General features: G+C 46.7%; 1 protein-coding gene across 1 annotated transcript in view; it reads left to right on the top strand.

Annotated features, from left to right (window-relative positions):
• LOC146869545 (uncharacterized) overlaps nt 1-19,110 on the top strand; it is a 144,681-nt gene that overhangs the window by 96,669 nt on the left and 28,902 nt on the right. Inside the window, exons 8-10 of the mRNA XM_085654201.1 lie at nt 3,625-3,907; nt 6,151-6,299; nt 7,943-8,031. Coding sequence (XP_085510327.1) covers nt 3,625-3,907; nt 6,151-6,299; nt 7,943-8,031 — 521 coding nt within the window. The remainder of the gene's footprint in view (nt 1-3,624; nt 3,908-6,150; nt 6,300-7,942; nt 8,032-19,110) is intronic.

Here is a 19,110-nt window from a genome sequence, read left to right as displayed (position 1 = left end):
TCACTTCTTCATACTACAACTACCCCGGCGAAAGACCCTGCCTCACTTCTGGATTTACCTCTACCCTAGCTGAGAGGCCCTGCCTCAATACTTCATCTACTTCTACCTCCAGCTGAGAAGCCCTGCATCACTTCTTCATTTACATCTACCCCTAGCTGAGAGGCCCTGCCTCTCTTCTTCATTTTCCTCTACCCGCAACAGAGAGGATCTGCCTCACTTCTTTATCTACCTCTGCCCCAGCTCAGAGGCCCTGCCTCACTTTTTCATATACCTCTATCCCCCGCTGTGAGGCCCTGCCTCACTTCTTCATCTTCCTCAACCCCCAGAAGAGAGGCCCTGCCTCACTTCTTTATCTACCTCTACCCAAGCTCAGAGGCCAGCCTCACTTTGTCATCTACCTCTACCCCCCCCCCCCCGCGAGAGGCCCTGCCTCACTGCTTCACCTACCTCTACCCTAGCTGAGAAGCCCTGCCTCACTTCTTCATCTTTCTCTACCCCCAATTTAGAGGCCCTGCCTCACTTCTTTATCTACCTCTATCCCCCGCTGAGATTCTCTGCCTCAGTCCTTCACTTGCGTCTACCCTAGTTGAGAGGCCCTGCCTCACTTGTTAATTTACCTCTACCCCAAGCTGAAAGCCCCTGCCTCACTTCTTAATCTACCTCTACGGTAGCTGAGAGGCCCTGCCACACTTCTGAGTCTACCTCTACCACGGTTTATAGGCCCTGCCTCACTTCTTCACCTACCTCTACCTCCAGCTGAGATGCCCTGCCTCATTTCTTCATCTATCCTAGCTGAGAGGCCCTACCTTGGTTCCATTCTACTTGATCTAGTCCCAGCTTAGAGGCCCTGCCTCGGTTCCCATTCTACTTCACCCCCCTCCCCCCCCCCCCAGCTGAGAGGCCCTGCCGCTGTTCCCATTCTACTTCTACCCCCAGCTGAGAGGCCCTGCCTCGGTTCCCATTCTAATCGTTCTAGTCCCAGGTGAGAGGCCCTGCCTCGGTTCCATTCTACTTGTTGTAGTCCCAGCAGAGAGGCCCTGCCTCAGTCCTTCATTTACGTCTACCCTCGCTGAGAGGCCCTGCCTCACTTGTTAATCTACCTCGGCCCCAAGCTTAGAGGCCCTGCCTCACTTCTTCACCTACCTCTACCCTAGCTTAGTGGCCCTGCCTCAAAACTTTATCTACCTCCAACTGAGAGGCCATGACTCACTTCTTCATACTACAACTACCCCGGCTGAAAGACCCTGCCTCACTTCTGGATTTACCTCTACCCTAGCTGAGAGGCCCTGCCTCAATACTTCATCTACTTCTACCTCCAGCTGAGAAGCCCTGCATCACTTCTTCATTTACATCTACCCCTAGCTGAGAGGCCCTGCCTCTCTTCTTCATTTTCCTCTACCCGCAATAGAGAGGCCCTGCCTCACTTCTTTATCTACCTCTGCCCCAGCTCAGAGGCCCTGCCTCACTTTTTCATATACCTCTATCCCCCACTGTGAGGCCCTGCCTCACTTCTTCATCTTCCTCAACCCCCAGAAGAGAGGCCCTGCCTCACTTCTTTATCTACCTCTACCCAAGCTCAGAGGCCAGCCTCACTTTGTCATCTACCTCTACCCCCCCCACCCGCGAGAAGCCCTGCCTCACTTCTTCATCTCTCTCTACTCCCAATTTAGAGGCCCTGCCTCACTTCTTTACCTACCTCTATCCCCCGCTGAGATTCTCTGCCTCAGTCCTTCACTTACGTCTGCCCTAGTTGAGAGGCCCTGCCTCACTTGTTAATTTACCTCTACCCCAAGCTGAAAGCCCCTGCCTCACTTCTTAATCTACCTCTACGGTAGCTGAGAGGCCCTGCCACACTTCTGAGTCTACCTCTACCACGGTTTATAGGCCCTGCCTCACTTCTTCACCTACCTCTACCCTCGCTGAGAGACCCTGCCTCACTTCTTCACCTACCTCTACCTCCAGCTGAGATACCCTGCCTCATTTCTTCATCTATCCTAGCTGAGAGGCCCTGCCTCACTTCTTCCTCTACCTCTATACCCAGCTGAGAGGCCCTACCTTGGTTCCATTCTACTTGATCTAGTCCCAGCTTAGAGGCCCTGCCTCGGTTCCCATTCTACTTCACCCCCCCCAGCTGAGAGGCCCTGCCGCTGTTCCCATTCTACTTCTACCCCCAGCTGAGAGGCCCTGCCTCGGTTCCCATTCTAATCGTTCTAGTCCCAGGTGAGAGGCCCTGCCTCGGTTCCATTTTACTTGTTGTAGTCCCAGCTGAGAGGCCCTTCCTCGGTTCCCATTCTACTTAGTCTAGTCCCAGCTGAGAGGCCCTACCTCGGTTCCATTCTACTTGTTCTAGTCCCAACTGAGAGGCCCTGCATCGGTTCCCATTCTACTGCTACGCCCTGACGCCCAGCTGAGAGGCCCTGCCTCAGTCCCTATATTACTTCTACTCCCAAGCCTTTCCATAATGTAAGTCTTCTCTGGCAGAAATAAGGGAAGCCCACATGTGCCGAACAATGCTGGTCAAAATCCACAAAAGATATTCCACTAAATATTCTGGAAATGTTTGTGTTCCTTGAACGTTCAGAATGTAACTAATTTCCGTTTCGGACATCTTTCCTCACCCAATATAAACTGGTGCCGTGCGTGCATAGAACGAAGGGTGGAATTGTGGACTTGTATGTTCAATATATTCTCCTTTCCCTTAGTGAGACGCCTGAGGTTTGACAGGCACGCGCTCACTGTGCTGCGGGGCGCGCGCCGCACCTCCCTGATGAGGCTGAGGTGGGCGGATCTTCGCCCGGGGTGCTCGTGCTCTCCTATAGCGGCGCTGCTGGACTGTTCCCATTGGAGCACGGCAAAGACTGATTTGCATATGAACTGTGCCTGAGACCTTTGAAAGCATTCCAGCTGTTATGTGCATATGTTTTTCTTAACATGTATCCCTATTGCTCTAATTCACGTGAAACCAATATAAGTCCAGGGGAAGCAGACCCACTCCAAATATTCATAACAATATGTAAATTAGGTCCATTTAGAATAATTAGCTTGAACAGTATCTTTTTTATGTGATCACGAAAATCTGCCTCGGTTCTGGCCCTCTAGACCTTATCTGAACACCACTGCTCCAGATCCACGAATACCCGCTTACATGAACGTCACTTCATAAGCATTCTGTAGGAAGTAAATGTGAAATCAAATACCCCTAATGTACCCAATAAGAGCGCAGCATTGATCTCTTACCCCGCCCACAGCTAGCGTCCGCCCACTGAGGCTGAGCACAGGGGAACATCAAATACAGGAAAAGAAACATGCCTTTTAGAACCCTGCTTACTTTCTGCTTCTGCCTCTGCCCTTATGACCTTTGACCTCAGGATTCGAAGAACAATTCCAGGGGTGAGAAAAGGCAAGCCAGGGTCAGTAGCTGCTTCCCTAATTAACATCCATACCGGCATATAGGTCACAATAGTATTCCAGATGTTTCAAATAGTAGAATATTAAGGATTTAAGGACGTAAAATTCATCTTCCTCTATAATCCCTAGCATTCGGGACATACCAGAAGCAAGGGGAGGGAGAGGGCATCAGGAAGATCCCTTTGAACAATGACCTCTCTGTGACCTCTCTTCCAGTGACCAATGTGGCTCTAAAGGGTGTGGCCGTGCAGTCCAGCAATGAATCGCTATTATCACTGGCAAGCCTCGCCAATGATGGAAAACTGGCCAGTACCTACCAGCTTCATCAAACCACCTGCACAAACCTCGACTTCCCAGCCTGGTGGAGGGTGGACCTGCAGGCCACGTATCGCATAGCGTCTGTGGCCGTGACCAACAGGGACGCAGTGCCTCAGAGACTCAATGGTGCCGAAATCCGCATCGGGAACTCGTTGGAGAACAACGGCATTGTGAACCCCAGGTAGCTAGCCATATGCTGCCAACCCAATGGCCCTCTTCTAGGTGACTGGAACTACAGCGATCTCCATCCAGGCCACAATAAATTTGAGCTCAGGACCTCGGAACTACAAACTCCTAAGACTGACCCCTATCACTCACAGGCTGTGCGGTTGTAGCTCCACAAATGTGGACTTTCAAGGTCTTGCTTCCAGTGCTGAAAGTCAGTGCAGATCTGTGCTATTCCTATTCCTCCTCACTCTCAGGGTCTCGCCGCAGTCTCCGGAGTTCCCCTGCTAGCTCCAACTCTTTGCACTCTCAATGTCCCAACCTCATGCTTTGCTTTACTATATCTATATCTTTTAACTCTCAGAGTCTAGATCATGGTCTCATGATTGGAAGAGGTATGTTGACACCTTTGAACTCTCATCATTTAGCCCTCAGTCTTATGATTGGAAGAACTATGTCCACACCTTTGAACTCTTAGGGACTAGCTCACAGTCTCATTATTGAAAGAGGTATGTCTACACATTTGAACTCGCAGGGTCTAGCCCACAGTCTCATGATTGGAAGAGTTATGTCCATTCCTTTGAACTGTCAGGGTCTAGGCCACAGTCTCATGATTTGAAGAGTTATGTCCACACCTCTGTACTCCCAGGGTCTAACCACAGTCTCATGATTGGAAGAGTTATGTCCACATCTTTGAACTCTCATCATTTGGCTCACAGTTTAATGATTTGAAGAGATATGTCCACACCTTTGAACTCTCAGGGTCTAGGCCACGGTCTCATGATTTGAAGATTGATGTCCACATCTTTGAACTCTCAGGGTCTAGCCTACAGTCTCATGATTTGAAGAATTATGTCCACACCTTTGTGTTCCCAGGGTCTAGGTCAAAGTCTCATGATTGGAAGAGTTATGTCCACATCTTTGAACTCCATCATCTAGCTCACACTCTCATCATTTGAAGAGTTATGTCCATAATTTTGAGCTGTCAGAATCTAGGCCATGGTCTCATGATGTGAAGAGTTATGTCCACACCTTTGAACCCTCAGGGTCTAGCCCGCAGTCTCATGATTGGAAGAGTTATGTCCACACCTTTGAACTCTCAGGTTCTAGCCCACAGTCTCATGATTGGAAGAGTTATGTCCACACCTTTGTACTCCCAGGGTTTAGGCCACAGTCTCATGAGATGGAGAATTATGTTCATACCGCTGTACTCTCAGGGTCTAGCCCACAGTCTTATGATGGGAAGAGTTATGTCCACACCTTTGTACTCCCAGGGTCTAGGCCACAGTCTCATGATTGGTAGAGTTATGTCCACATCTTTGAACGCTCATCATCTAGCCCACAGTCTCATCATTTGAAGAGTTATGGCCACACCTTTGAACTCTCAGGGTCTAGTCCACAGTATCATGATTTGAAGAGTTATGTCCACACCTTTTTACTCCCAGGGTCTAGGCCACAGTCTCATGATTGAAAGAGTTATGTCCACACCTTTGAACGCTCAAGGTCTAGCCCACAGTCTCATGATTGGAAGAGTTATGTCCATATCTTTGTACTCCCAGGGTCAAGGCCACAGTTTCATGATTGGAAGAGTTATGTCCACACATTTGAGCTGTCAGGATCTAGGCCACAGTCTCATGAGATGGAGAGTTATGTATATACCTTTGTACTCTCGGGATCTATCCCACAATATCATGATTTGAAGAGTTATGTCCACACATTTGAACTCTCATCATCTAGCCCTCAGTCTTATGATTGGAAGAGTTATGTTCACACCTTTGAACTCTCAGGTTCTAGGCCACAGTCTCAATATTGGAAGAGTTATGTCAACACATTTGAACTCGCAGGCTCTAGCCCACAGTCTCATGATTTGAAAAGGTATGTCCACATCTTTGAACTCCCAGGGTGTAGCCCACAGCCTCATGATTGGAAGAGTTATGTCCATACCTTTGACCTCCAGGAGTTTTTCCCCAGTCTCAGAATTCATTATGCTATTTGCATATCTGTGTATTCCTAAGGTATCGGTCCCATGATCAGCTTTCCTATCTCCAAATTGCTCACCTACGAGGATCTAGTGCCCTTTATCAGAGTTGGTTGTGCTATCTCCACTGCTTTTCTGTCTCAGAGACAGATCGCATTCTAAGGATCACAGTCTCAGGATTTGCTGTGCTATCTCCAAGAAGTTAGAACTCTCAGGTCCTAATTCTCTTGTGCACAAGAAAGGCATTCACCATACTCAACATTTTGTACTTCTCTTCACAGGTGCATCACTATTGTCACACTCAGTGCAGGAATAACAAAATCTTTCAACTGCGGTGGCATGTTTGGGCGCTATGTGACGGTCAGCATTCCTGGACGCTGGGAGTATCTGTTGCTGGCCGAGGTGCAGGTCTTTGCTCTTCCGCCAGATGGTGAGTTTCAGGTGCAGGTGGCAGAGCACCTGCAAGTGGCATGGGAAGGGTCGTTTCTTGGAGGCAGGAGGAAGGTGAAAGGGTATCTATGAGTGGTAGGTGGCGGAGTACCTGAGAGTGCCATGGGAAGGGTCGTTTCTTGGAGGCGGGAGGAAGGTGAAAGGGTATCTATGAGTGGTAGGTGGCAGAGCACCTGCAAGTGGCATGGGAAGGGTCGTTTCTTGGAGGCGGGAGGAAGGTGAAAGGGTATCTATGAGTGGTAGGTGGCAGAGCACCGGCAAGTGGCATGGGAAGGGTCGTTTCTTGGAGGCGAAGGAAGTTGAAAGGGTATCTACGAGTGGTAGGTGGCGGAGTACCTGCGAGTGGCATGGGAAGGGTCGTTTCTTGGAGGTGGGAGGAAGGTGAAAGGGTATCTATGAGTGGTAGGTGGCAGAGCACCTGCAAGTGGCATGGGAAGGGTCGTTTCTTGGAGGCGGGAGGAAGGTGAAAGGGTATCTATGAGTGGTAGGTGGCAGAGTACCTGCAAGTGGCATGGGAAGGGTCGTTTTTTGGAGGCGGGAGGAAGGTGAAAGGGTATCTATGAGTGGTAGGTGGCAGAGCACCTGCATGTGGCATGGGAAGGGTCGTTTCTTGGAGGCGGGAGGAAGGTGAAAGGGTATCTATGAGTGGTAGGTGGCGGAGTACCTGAGAGTGCCATGGGAAGGGTCGTTTCTTGGAGGCGGGAGGAAGGAGAAAGGGTATCTATGAGTGGTAGGTGGCAGAGCACCTGCAAGTGGCATGGGAAGGGTCGTTTCTTGGAGGCGGGAGGAAGGTGAAAGGGTATCTATGAGTGGTAGGTGGCAGAGCACCGGCAAGTGGCATGGGAAGGGTCGTTTCTTGGAGGTGGGAGGAAGGTGAAAGGGTATCTATGAGTGGTAGGTGGCGGAGTACCTGCGAGTGGCATGGGAAGGGTTGTTTCTTGGAGGGGGGAGGAAGGTGAAAGGGTATCTATGAGTGGTAGGTGGCAGAGCACCTGCAAGTGGCATGGGAAGGGTTGTTTCTTGGAGGCGGGAGGAAGGTGAAAGGGAATCTATGAGTGGTAGGTGGCAGAGCACCTGCAAGTGGCATGGGAAGGGTCGTTTCTTGGAGGCGGGAGGAAGGTGAAAGGGTATCTATGAGTGTAGGTGGCGGAGTATCTGCGAGTGGCATGGGAAGGGTAGTTACTTGGAGCAGGGAAGTAGCAGACAGCGTCCATCACCCCTAATGAATCAGGAGCAGGTAGCATGGGCATGACTTTACTTTTGTACACTTTACTTCCTTACCTTTACTTTGTCCTGCCTTCATTTCGCCCACAGATCCATAAAACTAAAATGATCTTTATTCATTTGTTTTTTCTTCATCCGACCTCTACTTCCTTCTCTATTGCCAGCCTTGCTATAATGTATTTCATCATAATTTCCTTTTAATTACATTTGTTTCATTACCTCATACCCTAACTTTAATTAAATTATATTTTTATGTATTAAAGTAAAAGGTTTATGTATTAAAGTAAAATGTTGCCTTATTATGATTATAATTTACGCTATGTTTTAACATTTTCATATCATTCATCATTGTTTGCCCCTTGCTTTTAAATGTTAATACAAGCATCCCTCTCTTTGCAGATCAGAGGCTGGCTTTGAAGATCACAGCTACATCCATGAATGGCAATCTCTTGGAGACCCCTGAAAAGAAGAATCAGACTTTTGAACAGGTAACAAGGCATGTCGCTCCCCCTCCCCCTCAAAAAGCCAGAGCTTCAGATCCAACTATAACCTGGGCTTGTCTTTGAACGTAGGCAAAATGTGAGGGGTGGTAGGAGACACAGGAAGTGTAGGGAGGGGAGCACGGATGAAGAGAAATGCCAGATATTCGTTCAGTATGGGGTCTAGTAATCATGTATGAGCATCACATACAATTTAAGGCGGTCTCATCAAGCCCCCCGTTTATGAGGACCACATCCCATAGATTGCCATTGCCCCCAAATGCAACTTTTTTTTATGTTTTAGGGAGAAAAAGAAAAATTAGCAGTTATTTCCAGTCCTTTCCTCTGAGATGTACTTTCAGTAGAAAAGTGGTCTCTAGAATCTGACAGTTCTGTCAAAGAATGTCTCCCTCTTGCAGAGTAGTGATAAAATACCCCATCTTGAGCTTGCATCATCAGTGCACACCTTGGTATAACTGTGAGTGGTTGAGTATGATTGTTCCACTACCCTCTTAATACTGAAGTAACATCTCTGCCCCAGGGTCTGACTTGACACAAAAACTGAAGCGTCACTCTCTGTACTGTCTGGTAGCTGTCAGAAAACTGGACGGAATGCTGAATGATTCAAACATTCTCCCCTAGTCAAGATATATGCGTTAAATCCATCGTTCTTTTGCCCACTATGCTACCCCAGTTTGGACCCAGCCATATGCAATTCAGTCTGGATCCTGTGCCTCATGGGAACAGTCCAGACCAAACTGCCAAGCCAGGTCCTCCCTGGAACGGAAACAAGCATCCTGGGACCGGTTTCGGGGTATGTCACCCTTCATCAGCCACACTAGCTTGAAACCAGTGGCAAAGTGAGCAAGGGACCCATGTCTGGGCATACCCGTCCCACTTAGGGTGAAAAGTGTAACTGCAACAAATGATGGACGGAATGCTGAATGATTCAAACATTCTCCCCCACTCAGAAAGCTGGGGATCATATAGCAGGTGGTGTGGATGTTTACGGACTGCTGCCCCAGCTGCAGACGGCATGGTCATCTTAAAGGTGACCAGATAACCCACAGTAATGTGGAGGAAGGAAGGTGGTGCCTGTCCCCTGTCCTCCAACTCTTGAACATGCAGAGTAGCCCCTTTGGTTAGCTATCAGATGAGAGGGAAGGCTGCTAGGTGTCTACAGTGCCCGCATCCACCACCATCTACAAGAGAGTTACAGGCTTGTTAGAATGAGAGTTGAGTGAGTGGATCCATCTGTGCAACCCAACTGAGTAGAACAGAGCTGAATTTGAATTGAATCTAAGTAATCTATAGAACTGAACAGAACTAAGAGAACTTAATTGGCATTTGATAGATCTTTTCATTTGACCATTGAAGACTTTTACATTTCATTTGTGGTGATTCTTGCCATAGATGAGGAAGCTGTGCAAACTAAAGAAAAGAACGAGGCCAGGCATGGCCTAAGCAGAAATAAAGCAATACAACACAAGCAAGCATTTTACTAATGAACAAACAAGTTTTTCCTTTCTTCTTGGCAGCCAACTCAAAGCAGTGTGGGCACACCATGGTGGGTAACCGAAGAGACAGAACTCTGTCATCTGGGCAACATTTGATTGGCAGCCTCAGTACCATCAACCTGTAGTTTTAGATCAGACTCCGACTGCATACCTAGGGAAAGGAACTGCCTTAATACACATACAGATCCAGAGGCGGAAAGTTTGTACAAACTGGAAACATTAACCATGAACCTCATTGAAACATCAGGGAAGGCATCTCACGGGCACCTTAAGATTGTTGAGAGAAGGCCAGGCCAGGTTGTCATCTTGCAGATACTGCAAGAGTTACTTTACTTTAACTTGCATGCACAGATCTTTCCTCCTGCACCACTCAGGGGCGCAATTTACTCTACAGGACCGGAGAGCCATGGTGCCTTTCAATCAATTGAATGTAGACTTGACCTCCACCTATGCTCTGGAGGACCCGTTCTCAATGGAGCCAATTTACTTCATTTCTGGAACTTTGTGAGGCGATGAATGAAGTCACCTCAAGCAACATCTCCTTTTGTAGAATTCCTAACATGCAGAGGAATGGGTAACAAAGAGAAAACAAGAATCTACTGGGAGGCCACGGGTCGCTGGGAGATCATGTACGCCTACAAGAAGAGGCTGAGACATTTAAGCAGGAAGGTACCAAAGGTATCCCTTTGTGATGAGGATCTCTGAAACAGGAACTTCCCCCAGCGCTGTAACCACTCACAGACAACTAGTATGCAGGTGTTTAGTTAATAATTGAGGCCAATATCAATGTTTCAGTTGAGGAGCTAAGCATGAAAGTAAATTATGACTTGTACAGCAACAATAGATTAGAGACCAGCCGATCATATGGAATGAGAGTCCTTAATACGATCCATATTGCACAAAAATGCACTGTTCCTAGTAAAACCCTCAGGAACATCGATTACTTTACTACCGGGGTCTCCCCCGATTCCGACAACAAACCAAAGACTATTGGCCTTCCGCAGTAAAATCTATTAGAACATTTACCCTTCAATTACAGATGTCAAAGAAGGAAACAAGGACAAAGGTAGGGTAGATATTCAGCAGTTACCTTCGGCATTTAATTAAGCTCAACTGTTAATTATTGTTAAAAAAAAAATATATATATATATATATATATACTGTAATGGCGGCGTTGGTGCTTGTTATATTTAAATAAATTATTGGATTCTTCACCGCATCCTGGGTCTGCTTCCGTTCGGAGTTTGGCTATATATATATATATTACCTACTGGCGGTCGCCAGTAGGTAGTTATAGTTAGGACCACGTTTCCATAGGAAATCTGCAACATTCTATTTTGAATAACTTTTGCGCCGGTCGACAAATCCTCGCGAATTTTTCAAAATAGGTGGGGCGCTACGCTACGCTCCTACCCTGAAAGTCTCGGGGGGATTCGTCAAGCGGGGGCTGAGATAAAAGGGGGGTCCCAAAACGCGTTTTTCCCATGCATTTTTCCATAGGACCTTTAGACAGGGCTACAGCCCGAACGGCTGAACAGAATTACTAGAAATTTGGCAGAGAGGTAGTCCTCAGGTCAAGGAAGTGCCTTTTGTAGGTTTGGTGTAAATCTGTTCAGTAGATTCTGAGAAAATAGCCTTTAAATCAATATATATATCTGAGCCAGCTTACGGTGCGCTTACGGTACGCTTACCGTACGCGTACGGTGGCGTGCGCGAGCGCGATTCTGATTGGCTCTTAGATCTTAGTAAACATTCGAATCGGCCGAAACCAGGGAGCTGCGGCCGCCATTTTCTCTCTCGCACTGAGAGCGATTTTTAAAATTTAAAGCCCAAAAACATGTAAAGGTGCTGTTTAGACAGCTCCCACACACATAGGCATCTTGAGGGAGTCCCCAAAGATCCTCCAAGGCCAAAAACGGAATTTTAATTTTTTCGGTAATTTCGCCGATTACGCTTACCGTACTCGTACGGTAAAAATTAATTAAAAAAAATAACATCATCCACACTCTCTGCACCCCGTGTGCAATTGTTGGCCGAAGTCCACCTATTGTGCATGGCTTATCACAGCTGAAAAAAACTAAAATTTAAAAAAAAAAACAAATAAAAAAAAAAATTATCCACACTCTCTCCACCCCGTGTGCAAATGGTGCCCGAAGGGCACCATTTGTGCATGGCTTATAAAATATACGAAAAATAAAAATATTACCTTTCAAAACGAAGTGCATCATATGTGCGCACGGTGCGCGAAGCGCATCGTGCGTACATGGCCCATCTAGCGTAACGTGGGCACGCGGTGCGCTATGCGCACCGCGTGCCCACCGTGCGTGCATGGCACTAACTGCGTAAAGTGGGCGCGCGGTGCGCGAAGCGCACCGCGTGCTCACTGTGCGCGCACGGTGCGTGAAGCGCACCGTGCGCGCACAGAACGAACTGCGTTAAGTGGGCGCGCACGCCACGAATGGCGTAAAGTAACTTAGCATTTAAAAAACCGTACAAATTCACTGAAAAAACCATAGGTTTCACACACGTTATAGTTAGGAATTAGCATTTAAAAAACCTTGCAAATTCACTGAAAAAAACCATAGGTTTCACACATGTTATAGTTAGCGGAAATTTTACTGATAAAAAACCAATGAAATTCCCCCGTTATAGTTAGTGCAGGCAACTATAACTCACGCGACCGCAATCTTCTGCTGATGACATGTGTGTCTTTATGAAAAAAAAATATTTGTAATATATGTATAGCTAAAAATGTATGGAAGAAGACATGGGCAAATAAGTGTCTAAATACAGTATTAGCATCAGCAGAGGATTGCGGTCGCGTGAGTTATAGTTGCCTGCAGTAACTATAACGGGGGAATTTCATTGGTTTTTTATCAGTAAAATTTCCGCTAACTATAACATGTGTGAAACCTATGGTTTTTTCAGTGAATATATATATATATAAAATCACCTATACTGAACATTCTCAACATATGGTCCAAAATATTAGGTAAAAACAGGCCAGTTTTAGTGGTTGCCGTGATATCAACACCACATCTGAGCCAACCACTGATTATCTTGCTACGTCCAAAGAAGATGACCAGGCATAGGATATCTCGGTCATAGTCGGCCGGCATATGAAAAATTGCTGTCTGACAGGACAGTAACTAGCCTTGTTAACTTTAACGCTTGATGTGCAGGCCTGCAAAAGAAGGTCCAAATCAGACCTTCTCTTACCCCAAACATTTAACAGCCTTTACACAACTACAATTGATTATATAAAGCCGGACCACTCTAGCCAGAGATTAAGTTTGATTTTGATATGATCAATAAAGAGGGCCCTGAAAGTGATCTCGAGCCCTTAATTCTTTCTCTATGTGTCTTCATAGACAAAGAAGATCTATGCGCCTTCATGTCCCACTAACCTGTGCAGATGCTTGTCACAACGCGTGCGTATCCGGCAACGGGAGAAGACTGAAGTGGGACCATATAGATTCAGGAGCCATACTACCCTTAATAATGAATTTTATAACAATGGCCATGGACCCACTGAAATTCCTGCATTAGAACCACATCAACACACAAAACTTCCGCATATTACCAAAACCACCACCTATCGAAGGCCATCTGAATAGATACTCATCCCTTCCTCCATTAGAGCAAACCAAGGAATCTTTTCTGGCAGCTTTAATAAGTAATAGCCGAGGAAACATACTATCTAAAAGGGAGTACAATAAGACTCACCTGAGTGAGAAGCAGGCTGAATGAGAATGGGATCATTACAGGGGGAAGATTGACTTGGAGCCCTTGGACCCAAAAATGCCTGAGCCTTCTGGAATAACATAGCAAATGGCAGTAAAAAGTACATTTTAAAGTTGGCGATGTATAGCACGGAAGATGGATTGGTTTTCACCCTTTTCATCCTTGCACTATGCTGCTGGAGACCAGGCAGGCAGTGTCACATTAGGCGTTATGGGGCCCTAGGTAAGACTTATTTTGAGGGACCCTGTTTGGAGCAACTTTGAATTTTATTACTATTTTTTTTGTAATTCAAGCCCTATGTTGCCTAACAATAGTGAATTACATATTAAAGGTTAATATACAAAATACACAGAAGTGATCTAGAGAGAAAGTTAACTTTCCCAGGGGGTCCTTGGATGGTGGGCACCCTGGGCAATTTTCCACTTTTCTTATGCCTTACAACGCCCCTGCAGGCAGGGACCGCTCCTTTCCTTATATTGCTACTATGTGAACCTCCACAACTAGAACTGTTTACCTTGAATAAGATTCTACAGGTAATTAAAATATAAAAAGAGAGCTTGGCCCCGGACATCATAAACTAGCAGGTGACCTGCATAAATCCGAAGGAATCCGAACCTCTCATGTGAGGCAAATACCTTCAGCTTGGGAGTAATCCAATTGTAAATGGAGCCCCTTCAATAGCACCCTCACTGGGAGCTCAGCTTGTGCCTTCACACTAGACGGCGTCTAGAAATGATCCATGAAATGACCTCCAGGTAAAACTACTTGATAACATCCTTAGGAAAGTGCCTTTTTTTGTGGTGGTTGTGGACCTCATCCACTTGATTTAGAGTTCATTACATGCTCTGGGTATTTCATATGATCTTTTCAATAACATGCTAGGGATCCACAAAGGAACATTTGTCATGGTTCGATGTGGATCGGACGGGAAAGCCACAGAGCCCTCTTGTGTAAACCAAGGCTTCCACCAAGGTTCCTCAAGGGCGCCCTTGGCTTTTCCTTGTATATCAACGAAGTGTAATACACAGTGCATGTACAAATGATGCCCTAATGCCAGAAGGGGCTAAGGGGCCTTATGCATTACTCGTGCACCACGCAACATGGTACAAGAGCGACACAAATCTTAAGACATTTTTGAAGCCACGCAAAGCCACTTTGCATGGTTCTGAGTGGCTCTAAAAATCTGGAGTAGCGCAACGCAGTGCAAATCGCTGCATTGCGTTACTCTGCCCTGGGACGGCGTTCCATGGATGTTGCGTGGGTGTTCACATGCAACTTTCATGGATGTTGACATACTCCCAGATTTACAAGAACTAAAAAAGCTGGAGATACACCAAAATGTTACACCTTCGCATTGGAGGTGTAACGAGGACAAATATCTCTATTTATCCTCTGTTCTTCCCATTTCTATATTTATGCCTCCCATGATTGTTTTTGTGCAGGAAGGTGGCCTTTCTTGCACAGATAAAATCCTGCATGCAACGCAGGCTCCCTTTCACCATGGCGCAAGGGTGTCTACGTTCTGCCCTTTTCCTGTCACACAGTGCAGTGCAGCAAGGTCACTTGCTGAACGGTGTGACTTTTCCATAAATAGGCCCCTACGATTGCAACCCTGTGATTTGCCAATGACAATTTACTGGTCTCAGACACCAAGTGGGCTGCTGAACCGATTGGATAAATTTGATGAGTTCTGCAGATTAAAGAGCTTAGCCCCAGTGCAGGATTTCACATATCTTGGCATATTGAGGAAAAGGAAAGTTGTGATGTGTCTGGGTGTGACCACACACTTTGTGAGGGAGCAAAGTGGACAACTGATCTCTCCTGCCCTAGAGTGTGATAACCCATTACAAAACAATGGTGTAACTTAATAGGCTGTAGGACCTGGGTACAATCCAATACAGACACCAATTGGTCCTGACTGATAGTTTAAGGATATGGTAATGAAATGAGCCGATCCTAACTCCATACAAGCGGATATGAGACCCCAATCCAAAAGAGAAGGGAATGTATCATTCCTGAATAAAGGGAAGAGTATATTGGCATTACAACACACAGAAACCGAAATTAATTGAAACTAATTCAAAATTGTACTGAAGTTGGATCATATACATATATATACATTATTTACATATAATGGGTGCTCCATTGTGCATAATAAAAGCGCTTGAAAAGAGTGCACGTGCGTAGGTGACAGAAAGAAACCATTTTTGCTCTCCCCATGAAGCTGCTGGCATATATGTTGTGCATATCACCTTTTGGCAGGTGGCACATAGTGTCACTATACGCGGATGATTACTTAATTTACTTGCACAATGTCCACACCTCACTCCCGCCCTTGATGAACCTGTTAGACCCATTGGGAGAAATATCATATCTTAAAATTAACTGGACTAAAGACTTTTTCTTCCTGCTAAAACAAGTACCAGAATATTGGAGAGGTGATGTAATGCCAACTAGACTCACATGGCACTTTGAAAGACTTAAATACTTGGGAGTGCACATATGTTACACTGATATAGACTTAAATGAGGGCAGTTTTTTCAGGGTGCTCGCATCAATCCATTGGTCTCTCCCCTTCGGGATATTTCTATCATCCCCACCAGATTTATCTTTTAGCTCTGGGCAAGTCCCAAGCCACTGGAAACATGCGATGGTGGTCCCTTTACTGAAGAAGCCCTCCTTGGACCAGACACTTCTAGACAATTTGACCAGTATCACTACCTTTTTTTGCTAAAATAGCAGAAACATTTCTCAACCTCCAATTGACCAAGTTTATGGAAGATTACCATGTGCTCCACGAAAACCAGTCAGGTTTCAGAGCCTTGTATAGCACTGAATCCGCCTTATTTTTGGCCTCCGAAGCACTAAAAATGGCCATGGACAAAGGTAAGACAGCAGCACTAATCCTGTTGGATCTAAGTGCAGCTTTTGACGCGGTATCCCACATCCTTCTTTTGGAACGGTTGTGGGATGCTGAAGTCAGAGGTCGTACATTGGAATGGATCAAGCATTTCCTTCATGATAGATCCTTCCAAGTCCCCCTACGGCCTTTCAAGTCTGAAATCCGACCCCTGTTACAAGGGGTTCCACAGGGCTCTGCAGTTAGCCCAAAGCCATTCAATGTCCACATGCGCCCGCTAGGGGACATAGTCACAAAACACGGGGTGAAGCTGGTGTCTTATGTTGATGACACTCAGATGATTATCATGCTAGAACAGAATGATGTGGAGGCTGCGCCTAAACTCAAAGCATGCTTAATCGACCTGGCCAATTGGATGAAATTCAGTTGTCTTTGACTAAATGCAGGCAAAACTGACATTATGGTTGTTGGTAAACAACCCTCCATTTGGTCCCACATCTGGTGGCCGTCAGAGCTAGGTCTGACCCCGGTTCCCAAATCTAAGATTAAAAACCTAGGAGTATGGTTTGACAACACCCCATCTTTTGCGTAACATATATCAGTTTTGTCCGGCACATGCTTTGACCTACTGAGGAGGTTACGAAAAATCTTAGATCTTCTACGTCTGGCAGCAACAAAAAAAATATTTTTGAGGCTGCGATTATATCTCGCTTGGACTACTGCAACGTTCTCTACTTAGGGGTCACCAAAAGTAGTATGAGAATGCTGCAGAGAGTACAGAATGCTGCAGCGCGGCTACTATTGAACATCCTAAGGCGAGCCCCGGTGGGAATGGTCCTGAGGGAACTACGCTGGTTACCGGTGCTGGACAGAGTGACTTTTAAAGCTTTGTGCTTGTGTCACAGAATTCTAAACTAGAAAGGCCATAGCTTTCTACTGCCTCTACTCACCCCCTACAGACCAAGTCGTGATCTTAGATCTGCAGGCACTGCAAGGCTGAAAGTTGCCAAAATGCATAGGGCACGTTTAGGAGATAGATCTTTTAGCTTTCTGGCAGCAAAAGTTTGGAACCAATTGCCACTGGATCTTGGGATGCAGCCCTCAGAAGTGCTGTTCTGTAGGAAGAATAAAACATGGTTCTTTAGGTCATCCCAGGTAGACTGGTGCTAAAGTATGTTCGGACGGGGGCGGACTCGACCTAGAAGAAGAATTCCTAGCGCGGGGACACTCTGTCGGAGTAACCAGGTTCTCTACAAGCTACTAAACTAAGCTAGGCTGCATGACAATAGCTAAAATGCTAATACTACCTCAACTATTGTATTTCTTTGATGCCCTAACAATACTCTTTCGGAAACAGTTCTTTAACAAGCTTCACAGGCTCCTATCGGACTTGATCTGGAGGAAAGAGTGAAAAAAGGGGTGTATTAAACAAAAGGCAGTGCCATTTTCTGGACGGGGGACTTGGGACACCCAATTACAAACTGTATTATGTGACAGCACAACTGCAATGTCCGATGCCCTGGCTGAGGACCGTCATAAATGCGGAGAGATTGGACATCCATCTAGTCCTTAACTGGGACCGCATTCTTACCTGATTACTTGGTCCCTCCACAACACTGCCATCGGAAACACAGCAGCAGTGAGTGGTATGTAAAGGTTAACACAGATCATACACAACGGAGGGTCACACTCCCAATGTTGTTACAACCGAAAACACAGGATGTCATTTTGTGACATGACGTACGATCATGGGCGGAAGCTGGGGTGCTGCTCACTGAGGGCTTATATACAGAGGGCATTCTGCAACCCCTCCAGGAGAGCAGTGACACATACTGAAGACAGGCAAGCCATTTTTTAATGTACAATGCAGAACAACATGCGTTCACTACTCAGTGGGGCAAGGGCATTCTGAACTGCCCACAACGTCACCCCTACAGGCCATACTCACCCACAGTGGCATGTGAAACGCCATAACTGCTGTGTGCAATGCTCTACTTAGTCAGCAATACATGACAGACCTAGAAATCAGAGCTAGGTGGGTGAACAACCAGCAAACATACCTCACTGACGAACAATGGACGTGCGCTACTCAACAGGTGAAAGTGGTCTCCAGGAACCAAGTGTTCCAATACACATATTTCAACTACCTGCATCAGACCTACTTGACACCGAAACGTATTTGGCTTATGTTCACAGGGGCATCATCGGTACCAGCTGCCTGATGCAAGCTTCTATCATACGGTGTGGGATTGTCCAGTGATCCACCGTGCATGGGAAGCAGTGACAGGGATTTAGTGGACTGCACTGTACCACCCACAGCAGAAAAGGGGACAAATATCTATGCAGGATCATAGACGTAGCCTATGTACTCTTCAAAAGACAAATAGCGATGTCTTAGAAGGCCTGTGTGTTCCCCCAACACAAAGCACTGGCTAGAAGATCTACTGAAATGGGTTAGGGCACAATTGGATATCATCACACTGGCCCAATTGCAAGGAGGCGAGGGCTCGGGTGTACAACAGGCGATGTCTATGTCATGAATGGAAGCGAAGATGAAAGACCACCTTGAGCGCAAGTGCATCAGCTTTCACTGAATTTGGGGATAAGACACCAACTTGAAAGGCTTGGACTCTCCACAGTGGAGAGGTGTGGCTCACTGGTTAGAGGCGGCAGATCCGCAAGCAGAGAATCGGCCAGGGACCAGGGTTCAATTCCCGACGCGGCAGGGTTGTGGACCAGGGTCAAAACGGACTCGATAATTCTCGCCTCGGTACCTACTCTAACCAGGAACACACTCGGCAACTCTGGGCATTAGCTTGCCTCATCTCCACAACGGCCCCCCACATTCGCCGGGGATGCCTGGTTTCACCTTGGAGATACCCAGGAGGGACCATCTCACAGGGATAGCCAGGACGGGTTCCCCAGCGGTCTACAGCGCCACGACGCCTCAGGGCAGCAGTGCGCTTT

This window comes from Triturus cristatus, chromosome 1_1 (genome assembly GCF_964204655.1).
Source record: "Triturus cristatus chromosome 1_1, aTriCri1.1, whole genome shotgun sequence".
Classification (NCBI taxonomy): Eukaryota; Metazoa; Chordata; class Amphibia; order Caudata; family Salamandridae; genus Triturus; species Triturus cristatus.
Note: the sequence above shows the minus strand (reverse complement) of the source record. Positions and strands in the feature narration are given on the sequence as shown.